Raw genomic sequence first — 12,650 nt, forward strand, 5'->3', positions numbered from 1 at the left:
TGCTATTTAATAAATATTTTTAAGATTATTATTTAGTTGTATTAAATAAATATTTATCCATTAATTTCACTACGTATACCCGTATAATTATATACTTATTCGTTGTCTATGATATATTTGATACTACATCTTTTTTACCATTCTACTACATTTCCATATTTTTAAAATTAATCTTTATTTTCACCAAAATTTATAAATCATTTATAATAGAAAATACGTGATTTTCGCAATGAAATGATTTATAAGTAACAAAAATCGCCTGAATAGTTTGTTTTTAATTTTATTTATAGAAGTGAAATATCCTATTTTTACTCAGAATATTATCATGATTATTATATTTAATAGCGATTTTTTTCAATTTTCACCAATACTTCGTATCGTACGTCAGAAATCACATTATTATTTCTAGCTGAGGGCACAAAATGTCATTTCGCATTATTCAATATAAAGAGATATGAAAATTCGTTACTTTTAATATATGTAATAGGAATACGAATGAGATCGTTCTTAGTGTAAAATCTTAAAATATAATATAGAAATTGATCCTTTATATATATATATAAATATTTTTTAATAAATGTAAAATGCCCCACAGGAAAATGATAAGCTTATTTTGGTTAGCTTAATCTTACGCATTTAAATTATAGTCACATTTATACAATTTATACAAAATTTTACAATATCAATTACTTTAAAAACTATGAAATATGAATTAAAATCTTTAATGATTATATATGCTCAAAATATTTCGAAATATGTTACATATTTTAATTTTAATTTTTGCAAAACTTAAAGAGAATTCATTTTCAATGTTATAAAAGCTGCCATCCGATTTTTTTGCGAACAAGTACAATATAGTACATGATACAAGGTCATTTATTTTTTTGAAATTTAATTAAAACAAGTTTCAAATTGTATAATGAGAAAATATATTTTAATAATGTATATTTAATATTTTATGGAGGTTTATTTTGAAGCATTTGTTAGTGCAATATTTAAATGCACCTTAATCAAATAGTTTTGTGTTATATCGAACATTTTTGAATGTTTGAAATTTCTGAATTTTTGAAATTTTTGAATATGATTTTAATATATAAATTTTATATAAATTTTTAATATATTAATCAAACTCTGTATTTCATAACATACATATAACGATGAACTAATTGAATAGTGATGAAAATATGCATATGTATACATATAATGAATTATTTTAAATTAAGGATGAACTACTAGTAAATCTTACAATTCTTGCTGGTTTAATAACTTATAGAAGTTAGCTTTAATAATAGCTTTCTTCCAGATTGAGATTCTTGAAAATAAGGTTTAAGATAAGTAATGAAATCTATCGCAACTTGTCATTGATTCAATATCTAACCAATCTACAGAACCCCTTATCAAAATATATTTTAGTGTTATTATATAATACTTTCTTTGTATTTATATTTTTTTATTTCAAAACTTTCATTTATGTATTATTTAAAATCAGATTGTATGTATAAGATTTTATACTTTGCTATACTTAAAATACTTTATAATAATTAAAAAATCCTTATTCAAATATATAGCTGTTTGCGTTATTAAAAATAATTATATTTAAATTATATTTAAATATTACTCTGATAATAATTATAGAAAATCTAAAATTAATTAAGCACGCATTTTATAATTTTTATATATCGTGAACATATTATCTATTAAGAAAATTTATTTCTTGATGTTCTATATAATAATTTCAGATCATTTAAGTAGTGTACATAAAAATTGAACTTCATTACGAAACAAAAATAAACTTATCTAAGTTGTATATTACAAATCAGTATATTTTTCAAATTCAAAGATAAATATATTCAATTAAATAATGATATATGTAGAATAATAATAAATATATTTGTAAAAAATTTCTGCAGTTTCAAAATATCATCAAAGTCAAACCAATGTGTATTAGTAAATTAATAGTATAGTTATAATAAAGTTAGTAGAAAATTCATTTGTAAATAATCTGGGAATATGTATTTCTATAATTTACACGTATTATAATCTGCATTTAATTAAAGTTACAATACTTCAGTAAAAAAACAAGGAATCCTGTGTAAATAATTATATCAAATATATATATATATATATATATATATTATGAATTTAAAATAATGAAATTGACAAAATTGGCTTTTATAATTCTAATTTCTTTATTTCTTAAAATTAAAAGCAGAAACATTAAATATAATTCAGAAAATTATTTTTTCAATGATATTCTAATTAAAATTATTTATACATTAAATTACAGATAATTAAGTTTTAAAATTAATTTTACTTTGTAGCATTTGCATTTTTTATTAATATTCGAAAATCCAGATTATAACGGTTTTCATTATCAATATTTTGAGCCCAAGCTTTGCATTCTATATTGATTAGTTGATTGACTGTAAAATAGATATTTTCAAATTAGGAAGTAAGTGGAAAGAGATCAAACATTTAATAATAAATATTTTGCAACAAATAAAATATCTACAAATTTAAATTATTAATTTGGTATATAATGTTGAGTCTTTGAAATATCTTAACCATTTTCTATGAATTACATAAGCATGTAAACGTCTTAAAAATATATCATAAAATAATTTACAAATAAAATTATGTTGAAAAAATAATTTTTAAATAAAAAGTTTGTGAATATCGAAAGAACTAAATCATATTTTTATACAATTCCTATTAAGTAAAATGTTGAAAAACTGTGATCATCGAAAAGGTTATGATATTATAAATTGTGTATTAATATTAATTTGTGTATTAATATTAATTTGTGTATTAATATGTAAATTTATACATAATCAACAGTATTCATTTTGGTTATATTTGAAATGATGGCTTAATATAATTTATAAATTAAATAAATTAAATAATAAATTCTTTTTTAATTACTATTAGTGTTTTAAAAAAACACTATAAAATCAAATTTAAAAATATTTAAATCATTGAAAAATAATAAAAATTTCACGAGGTGTTGCATATTTTTAAAAATCATATCCGAACGATAATGACGGATACCAAATTGCAAATATACATTATTAAGCAATTTAAATAAATATAATAGATTTTATTATTTAATCCAATAGTTGAATTAAATGATGTATTTATTTTAAAAGAAAATAGGCATATACTTATACATCCAAACTCTTATGTCTACGAAGAAATAAATAAGAAATAACCTGTTAAATTTTTAAACTGCAGTGCTACAATCGGTGTATGATAATCAATCTGTCCGAAGAATGGAAAATATTGGATAGGGAATCCAGGACTTGGCAGATAATCGATTTCTCCCATTAACACAGTATCATTGTTGCTCACTCCCTCGCATGACAGCCATACATAGAACTATATGTACGTAAGTGCGATGTAATCAATGAGAATATATGTGACAAAGTTTTTGTGAATTATTACAGATTGCAATGTCCTAAGAATCCCACCAGTAATTGTTTATTATTTTATTCAATTCATCGAGAAATAGTAATGGTGACAATTGACATAGTGCAAATCTGCATAAAAAATGTATAGCATATTATTACATTGCAATTACGTGTTAAATAATATTGCAACAAACACGTTTAAAAACTAATGCATCTAATAAATCAACAAAATTAAATGAATCTTGTCTAAACATGCTAATAAAATGCATAATAACTGGTTTTAAAAGTTAATTTTTTAAAAATAACCAAATTTCATTTTACCTTGGTCACCAAAATTTTTTCAAATCTATATTACCGCGGAAATGAAAGTCTATGCATTTGTAAAATGAAATATGCAATTGCAAATTTTGTTATATTATTTTTAAAAGCAAAACTAATTGAATAATAAATTTGTGATAATATTAATTTGGTATCAGAAAATGTAAAACAAGATACTATAAATAAGAACATCAAATACATTTTCTTTATTTCATAACAAAATTGATTAGAAAATTTTTTTATTTTTAACTGTTTGATAATATTCAATTTGTAATTTCATTTCTTTTTAATTATTTTCTTTATTTTACCACGTAATAATCTATCTGCAGAAGAGAATGTTAGAACATAATAATGTAATTATTATAAAAAAACTTTGACAATAATAAAATATAATCTGTCATAATTAACTACAAATGACTATATACAGACAACTTTAATAATTTTTTAATGTAGATGATATAAATAAACATTTGGTTAAATCTGCATATATGTCATTTCTGTGTGATTGTACTAAGATATTAAATAGATTGTTATAGAAAGATAATCAATATTATATACTATGTATAAATATATAATGCACACTACATTTCTATTTCATATTTAATATAATATGTTAAATATTCAACGTAAAGGAACTTGCTTAAATTGTAAAAGATTATATGTAAATATAATTCACGACGAAGGCCAAGATAATTATATGTTTTATTTATACCAAATCATATAACTATCATATACATATAGCATACGTATATTAAATAATACATTTGCATTAATATTATGGTTTTGCTGCATTTAAGTTATAATTTCGTAAATAGTTAGTTAAGAGTATGTGATTAATTTTATAAAAAATACTTATATTAACATTATATTTAATCGGATACAATTAATTTATAAATTGATTTAATATTAATTTTATAATAATAATGATGTAATATAAAATTTAAGATAAATCTGTTAATAAAAAGTTAGATCGATTATTATTGTTATTTGTTAATTGGCATATTTTAGCTCTTATAATGTATTAATGTTTCAAGGAAAATTATTAATTTTATAAATTTATAATTAATAGAAGTAATGAACATCTGATTATTCAATGTATGTACATAAATATAAATATAAACATGTGGGAGAGGGCAGGTGAAATAGACGTAGTATCGAAAAACCTTTCATATTTGGATATTCACTGACAGATGTTGAAGATCTTTGTTATATAGGAGAAATTAGAAAAGAGAATAAAGACAGAAGATTGAGAGACTGACAGACTACAAAGAGAGATAAAGAGACACAGGGAGAGGATTATAATATCAATGGACTAGGCAAGTATTCCACCCTATAAGTAAGAAAATAAAAGAAGTAGAGGGTTGTTTATCCATGACCTACTTCGACCCAAAATCTATATCTACAATAAGCGTTGGCGTAGACTTGTACATCTTTACATTATATATCATACATGTAAATAATTACGTAGAAATCCGTAAAATAAGAGAATAATATTTTAACATCATTAGAGCATTATTAAAAAATAAAAATCAGTATCTTCAATACTAATATTTTTCATATTTTAATTAAGTGAATAAAAAAATATTTGTTGTAACTACTGAAGGAGTTTTATCAAAAAAAAAAAAAAAAAAAAAAAATTATTGTTATAGTTATATTTAATTTTAAAAAAGCAACATTTTGAAAACAGTAATTATTTGGGATTAAATTTTTATAAAAATAAATCTTTTTTCACTTTATGGTCATCCTGTGTTAATTTAATCATTAATATATCTTATGCATTATTTTTTCTAAGATAGAATATTCATGGTAAGACTACTTAAAACTCCTTTAAAAATACTTAGTTGTAAAAAGCCATAGAAAATTCCAAAAATAATTTACTTTGTCAGATTTCTGAATGGTTTTTTGCAACCATTGTGGCATTGTTTTCGGCAAATAGAAAGCTTGATTATAGAAGATAGGCATCCATCCAAATCTCTATCAAACGAAAATGTTATTATTTTAAATTTCAATAAAAACAAAAAAAACAAATAGACTTGATGCATATGTATAAATAAACCTTGTTGAACCTAATATAAACACAAGGTTGAGGTGGCCAAGTATACCCATATGGTGCTTTTGAACATTGGCCTAATGTTTGAATATCAAAGTAGCAGGCTTTATTCATATTTTGATTACGTAATGAATTGTTGCAGATAATGTCGAATTTGGATTGATCGACATTATACTCTAGTAATATAATATAAATGGTATACAAACTTTTTAATATTAATTCTTTTAAGAAAATGTGTTACCTGATAACATTTTCTTTACAGCCGTTACATATTTTTTTACTTTGTTCATTTTGTGAGATTCGTCAATTAAAATCAAAGGAGGTTTCGAATTTGGTATAATATTTGGTTTTAAAACAATTCCTATTTTGTAAACCATTAATTAAAATAATTTTATTATATATATTGGTATACAAGTATATACCTGCACATGCGCAGATACAATTTTAATGATTATACAAATATTAAAGGTGATGTCATTTATCTACATCATTATTTTGAAATACTTTTTGGAATTGACATTATATAAGCGAAAATAAATAATTAAAATAATTATTAATTATTTTAATTTATCAAAAAATGAAATGTTAAAGAAATAGTTACAATACCAATTAAAAAAATAGTTATGTTGAATAAAAGCTGTTTAAATTTGATTTTTATTTATCGTTTTAAGAGTATATCAATATTTGTTTTCTGATTTATGAGAAAAAATGTATATACATTTTTGTAAAGATAATATTGATTATAATAAATTTCTTTTACTTATTAAAAAATTTATAATTTTGAAAATAAAATGATTAGATAATTACACAATAGTTTTTATAACTTTTGTAGTCCTATGAACATCGTGATATGTGAAATTATATATTTTTTAAACTAAAAATGTTTTTGAAATAATATAGAGACTGTAGATATTATACCGTGATTATTAATACTAATTACATTAGTTGAAAATTTATTATTTAAGATCTAAGGAAAAATATGGATTTTAAAATAATATTTAAAAATAAAATAGTATTTTCTTTCAATAGTGATTATAGTGTAAAATCCTTTATAATCAATATCATCACTTAAACTTAACGTAAATAATAATTGATAGATTGGAATACGTAAAACCTGGTCCATGACTATTCAATGATGACATTTCAAACATTGATTTTCGATTCGGCTCCAACCAAGTTCTTGGGGATATTTTGCTATACTCATAGAATGGTTTATCAAAAGAGGATACATACATGTAAGTAATCCACAATTGTAAAGAAGTAAGTAAAATGAGTCCACCAAAAAAAAACATGTAAAACACACACACTTGAGCTGCGAATGTGATAAAAAGTATTTATATACTTTATAGCTTTTATCGAATATTTTAAAGTATTCACATTTATCAGAGAAAAACTTCTGAAATTTAAAATTTTATAAATTTTACAATCTATCGTAGGAGAACCATTTTAATTTTCATACGGTTTTTAATAAACGAAAAATATAATTAAAAGTATTTTGTTTGAAATATTGATCGATTTCTTTTTAATATTCAACAATGATTAATTACTTCATGCAATTAATTTATGATTGCATTTTATTTTCTTGGCTAAAGTAAGTAAATTAAAATTTCGCACTTACCCCATTCTTCTTTATTTCTACCAAGTAAAGATTTTTTTTCAGGATTCCAGAGAAATCGTTGAAAGTTTTTAAATACACCCAAATTTGGCACGGGCTTTCTTTCATTGTAATACATTTCATCGTGTTTGATCATTTTTTATTAAATTAAATTATTTAACTTAACCTATATAATAAATAATGTATTATAAATAAAAAATTGCAATCAAAAAGTGTTTGTTCAACTACCTTCAGATGGTAAACATACATTCAAATATACAAAATACACAAGTAATAAACAATTGAGATCAAATTTTATATAAAGTAAACAGTTTTTTGTGCTTGAGATGAACTTTATTCGTGGAACACTTATAATATTTTGAAATTTATGCAGTAGCTTATTATGATTATAATAAAAGTTTGGAAATACATAGATCGTAATATAACTTTTAGAAATAAAGGTCTTGGTAATATTCCTGTTCAAGTAATGAATAATTATGATAAAATATGCACGTTTGAATTAACGATAATATCATACGTCGATTGGTAACTTTTAAAGGTTGAATTTTTTCTCGCTAGATACCGCCACTTACGCATTACGTAGTTCTGTAATAATTAATTTTTACATAATTTGCATTAATAATAGTATTGAAAATAAATTTCATTTCCATATACTGTTTAGAAATTTAATAACAAATAATATAAAAATACTTATAATTGGTACATATATATCTTGCAGAATAAAAAAAATTTAATCATATTTTGCCGTAGAAAAAAATTAATTGCAATTTTAGTAAAAAATGAATGATACCAATTAGCAGAAGAATCTTTGTAAATATTAATAACGTACTATTATACAATTTATTTAAGAAGAAACAATTATATATAAAATCATATTTTGTCTCGGAATGTAATACAATAAATAATATTTATTCCGTTTTAGAATACTATACAATTATCTGAAATTATTCCAAGTGTTAATTCTATTCAAGCTCTACACAATCTCCTCGTTAATTGTTTATATATTTCTTAAAGAATTTATTCTCAATAATTAATATTCGGATATATGTTTAAACAAAGCAAATGTTTTTTATATAATAGTAATCATCGCTACACTTGCTTTTATTTATCGAATTATAGTAAAAATTCATAAACCAGATAGCCAAGCAACATAACCTCAACATTTTACTTCAAACAAGAATTTTGCCTAAATATAATAAACTGGACAAACGATTATTACTAATATTTTTATCTGAAGAAACAGTTCATAGTTTATAATAGTGTATAGGACAGAAATGTAAAGACAAACTCGATGGAGCGGCTGCCGCGAGCTTGGCGCGATTCTCATAACGCATGCGCCACAATGAATTTCACCTCTAAAAAAGTCATAACTTCGTAGCCTGTTTAGTCCTACCTAGCCGTTCACCACCATTGTTTGCAATTCCCGCGCTCCGAATATCCATTACGCCGAGAGTCGCAATTCTCGCACTCATTCATTATGTATATGTAACTGTCTACCGACATATTTCCCCCTTTAATTTACACATGCGCGCAACGCCTACGCGCGCAATGAGCCCGCAAGAAGATTCCCAAGCTTGCGAGCAGCGTTTACGCACCGTGATGATAGGCGGTAATCTTTTTTATGGATGAACCGCAGAAATAAGACAGTAGCGTAGTTATAAATTGCAATGCCCTGCTTAAATCTAATTTTGACTTATTCAGTGTATTTGCTTTAAAGTATTTAAATGTCGATTATAGCATTTGCTTTTCGTTATACATTCATTATTTTAAAATGGATACTCATTGTATGTGGTTATTCATTGTAATTAGTTAAATAATTATTTAGAGAATTAACGTTTTCTCTCCCTATATCTCTTTCTCTCTCTCTCTCTCTCTCTCTCTCTATCTATCTATCTATCTATCTATCTATCTATCTATCTATCTATCTATCTCTATCTATATCTATATCTATCTCTCTATATCTCTCTCTCTATCTATCTATCTATTTATCTCTATCTCTATCTATCTATTTATCTCTATCTCTCTCTTTCTGTTTTAATATTAAACGAGGAAGAAACGAAGTTGAAAACGAGTATGAATATTAGATTAACGGATTTATTCATACTAAAATGAACTAACAGCTTTATTATTGTATTATTCTAATCTTATTTTATATTATCTATATTTAACAATTATTTTACGCAACAAGTAAACTTTAAGAGATTAAAGTTGTATAAGTATGAATGTTATTCAGTTCAATATTTTTTTTTGATAAAACTCTTTTAAAAACTGCAAATTTTTTTAAAGATAAAAACAGAAATATAACATTTTTATATAAATATGAGTTTTTCAATTTATTTAAGCATTAATATGTATGGAATATTAGAGTTTAAATATACTTTCGTTTATATGCATGTAAGCTTGCATATGTGCTAGGGAAATAATGCAAAAGCTATATAAGATAAGCGAAAATCAACTATATAATCTTAAGTTGTAATACATCAGAAAAGAAAAGTTTTAATAAGAAAAGTTCTTATACCAATAATAGAAAGCTCTTATATAAAATTTTTTAACATACAAACATTAGTTATGCTTTTTTCCATTCTCTATTAAATTACACTATTAAGTCATTGAATTTTATTTACTTTTAATACACAGATTTTATAAATTAACTGAACTTTTTTTTTGAAAATAACTATCCTGAATTTTTATCTATACATTCATCATACGATTCTGGAACTATTTAATATGAGAATATGCATAATTTCAGACTAAATGTTTAATTAATATTTACGATTTAATAAAGATTTAATTAAAGATTTAATAAAAATGTCTCTGGAATATATATTTCCACTTCGTTCAAACTATATTTAAACTATATTTCTTAAAATTATGCTTTCCTTGTGGCTTATATAATACTGTATACATTATTTACAAATATCAAACCATTCAATATTCCCTCTCAAATATGAATCCATCGAATATTTCTAATTGATATATTTTATACTAAAATTAAACCAGTTAGCTTTTCCAGTAATTCATTTACAATCCACTTACTCTAACAAATATTTTTTATAATATACATTACATTGTATTCAATTAATTACATTTCAATTTTAAAATATAAGTAGATCAAATACGAATATTTTAATTAAGATCGACAAGAAAAAATAAACAAAAATACGTGCACCAATATGTAATACAATACATATGTAACTCTAATCTTCATATTACAATAATTTATTTCTTTTAGTATCAATTAATAACAGCCTAGTTATGATATGCTTAAAAGTTATTAAAGAAATAATCATGTGGAAATGTCTTTCGTTATATAAATATGATTATTGAACTATTCTGCGAAATTCTATTTTATAAAAATACCATCATGCCATAAAAATTAAGATTTCAAGTTGTCATTCTTTTACTTACACAATAGTACAATTTATAATTGTGATCATTTATGTGAATCAATATCTTGGAATTTATTTAGAAAATTTATAATTTGAAAGATAATTTTAAGTTTACTAATTGCATTCTTTGGTTTGAATTTATATCGATATATATATATATATATTTACTATTTTCAATTAAAATTTTTACAAATATTAAATTTATTTACATTTTTTATTTGAAATTATTCAATTTTAAAATGATATAATAATATAATAATAACGAGAACAATAACAATAATAATAATAATAATAATAATAATAATAATAATAACTATTATTTAAGTAGGGTGAAAACGAAAAATAATTTTTTTTTTTTAATAATTTAACGATTTGATAAATTATTGAATTATTAACATTGACATTTTTATTATTATCCTTAGTATTTATAAGTTTATTGAATAGTTGCATTACCTTATCTTAAAATGAGTATTACTCTTTCTTAAAATAAAAATTCAATTAAGGTACTTGCTTATACTTATAAATCTGTACCTCTTATAAATCTAATCGAACAATATCTTTTAGTTTGCTGTATGAATTTAAAGATCTTGTACTTTCCGGTTTTACACTAAAACTGTATGTACTTTATTGTATTCTATCCGCGTGTATTATCTATTGTAATATACGTGATTTTATGATCTATATAACACACAATGAAATATAGAGTATCATTATCTCGTTATTACATAATTATTTATACAAGCGTCTTTATTTATCTTTTTTTAGTTCAAATATTTTTCTAGCATTTGTTTCAAGCATTGTCACATTTATTCAGGATATGAATAGTATTGTTAAAAATGTTATATTTCCTATTATGAGATTATAAATAAAATTTCACTCGTTTTACAAAATAAATGTCTGTATCTCTTAAAAACATAATATGTTTAAATATTGGTACGTATTTCTGATTTTAATTTATTATTGTACTAATAAATTTAAATGTATCTACTTCAATAAAGGTTATACCGATAATTCTTATACGTTTATTTTGATGTTCTGATGTAGACCGTTAAATTGTAGTTATAAATAATAATTTAAAAGTTATATTTCTTAAAAATGAATCCAAGAACTTTTTAGAAAGTCAAGTCATCTAAGAATTTTTTACCCCAGTATTTTATTTAAATCCATTATCTATTGTGAAATCTTCTAATAAATTATTTTTTTCATCTTTATTAATGTAATAAAAATTTGAATAATTAATGTAGCGAATTTTTAGTCATATTGAAACATTATGCTTCTGAGTTAATAGTAAAATCATTTTCAATTTGTAAACAATCGACCTAATTCGTAAAATTTTCATTTTGCCATAGTAGTGATTTAAATGTAAAAACTTTTTGTATTGATTGATTATATTTAAATTTGTATTGAGAATATATTTAATATTTTCCACATCGAACGTAACTTTTGCATAATAAAGAATCTGTAGAATTTTTCAAAATATATTTAAAAATTTATACGTAATACTAATGAAGTAAATATTGAATAAATAATATAATTATAAACAATTAGAAAAATAAATAAATAAACTTTTTATTCTATTTTTAATATATTTCTACTAATTAAGATATTCAACAGTAGTTCTCACTAATTATATATCGAACGAAAATTAATTTATTAAAATTATACGATCATCAGTTTTATTACAAACTATTTCCATAGATATTGCATTTAAGAATACATCTATAGTATCGATACATTTTATATTCATATTAAATTTATGCTTATTTCGTAATATAAATATTATTCAGAAGTAAATCAAGTTTATCTTAAAGAAATATTTGATTAATATAAAAAAATGTTAGTATTTAGTATTATGCATTGAAAAGTAACAA

At 22.2% G+C, this 12,650-nt stretch overlaps 1 protein-coding gene across 1 annotated transcript; it reads right to left on the minus strand.

The window, feature by feature from the left end:
- Positions 1-391: 391 nt before the first annotated feature.
- On the minus strand, positions 392-7,533 carry LOC105366237 (sodium/potassium-transporting ATPase subunit beta-like). Its single transcript, XM_011504601.1, has 8 exons — positions 7,394-7,533; positions 6,890-7,087; positions 6,017-6,136; positions 5,782-5,951; positions 5,604-5,699; positions 3,210-3,375; positions 2,329-2,423; positions 392-409 (listed from the first exon to the last, which is right to left on the minus strand). The coding sequence occupies exons 1-8, from the start codon at positions 7,524-7,526 to the stop codon at positions 392-394; spliced, it is 996 nt and encodes a 331-aa protein (XP_011502903.1). The 5' UTR covers positions 7,527-7,533.
- Between the last annotated feature and the right edge of the window lie 5,117 nt (positions 7,534-12,650).

Source organism: Ceratosolen solmsi, unplaced genomic scaffold, assembly GCF_000503995.2.
Source record: "Ceratosolen solmsi marchali unplaced genomic scaffold, CerSol_1.0 scaffold148, whole genome shotgun sequence".
Classification (NCBI taxonomy): domain Eukaryota; kingdom Metazoa; phylum Arthropoda; class Insecta; order Hymenoptera; family Agaonidae; genus Ceratosolen; species Ceratosolen solmsi.

Bases quoted from the DNA above. Each gene is read 5' to 3' on its own strand.
- LOC105366237 (XM_011504601.1), bottom strand. From the start codon at position 7,526: ATGATCAAACACGATGAAATGTATTACAATGAAAGAAAGCCCGTGCCA. The intron at 5,700-5,781 runs GTTTATTTATAC...TTCGTTTGATAG, and splicing joins TTTATATTAGGTTCAACAAG to AGATTTGGATGGATGCCTAT. The intron at 3,376-5,603 runs GTAAATTATTTT...ACGTACATATAG, and splicing joins CCATTCAGAAATCTGACAAA to TTCTATGTATGGCTGTCATG.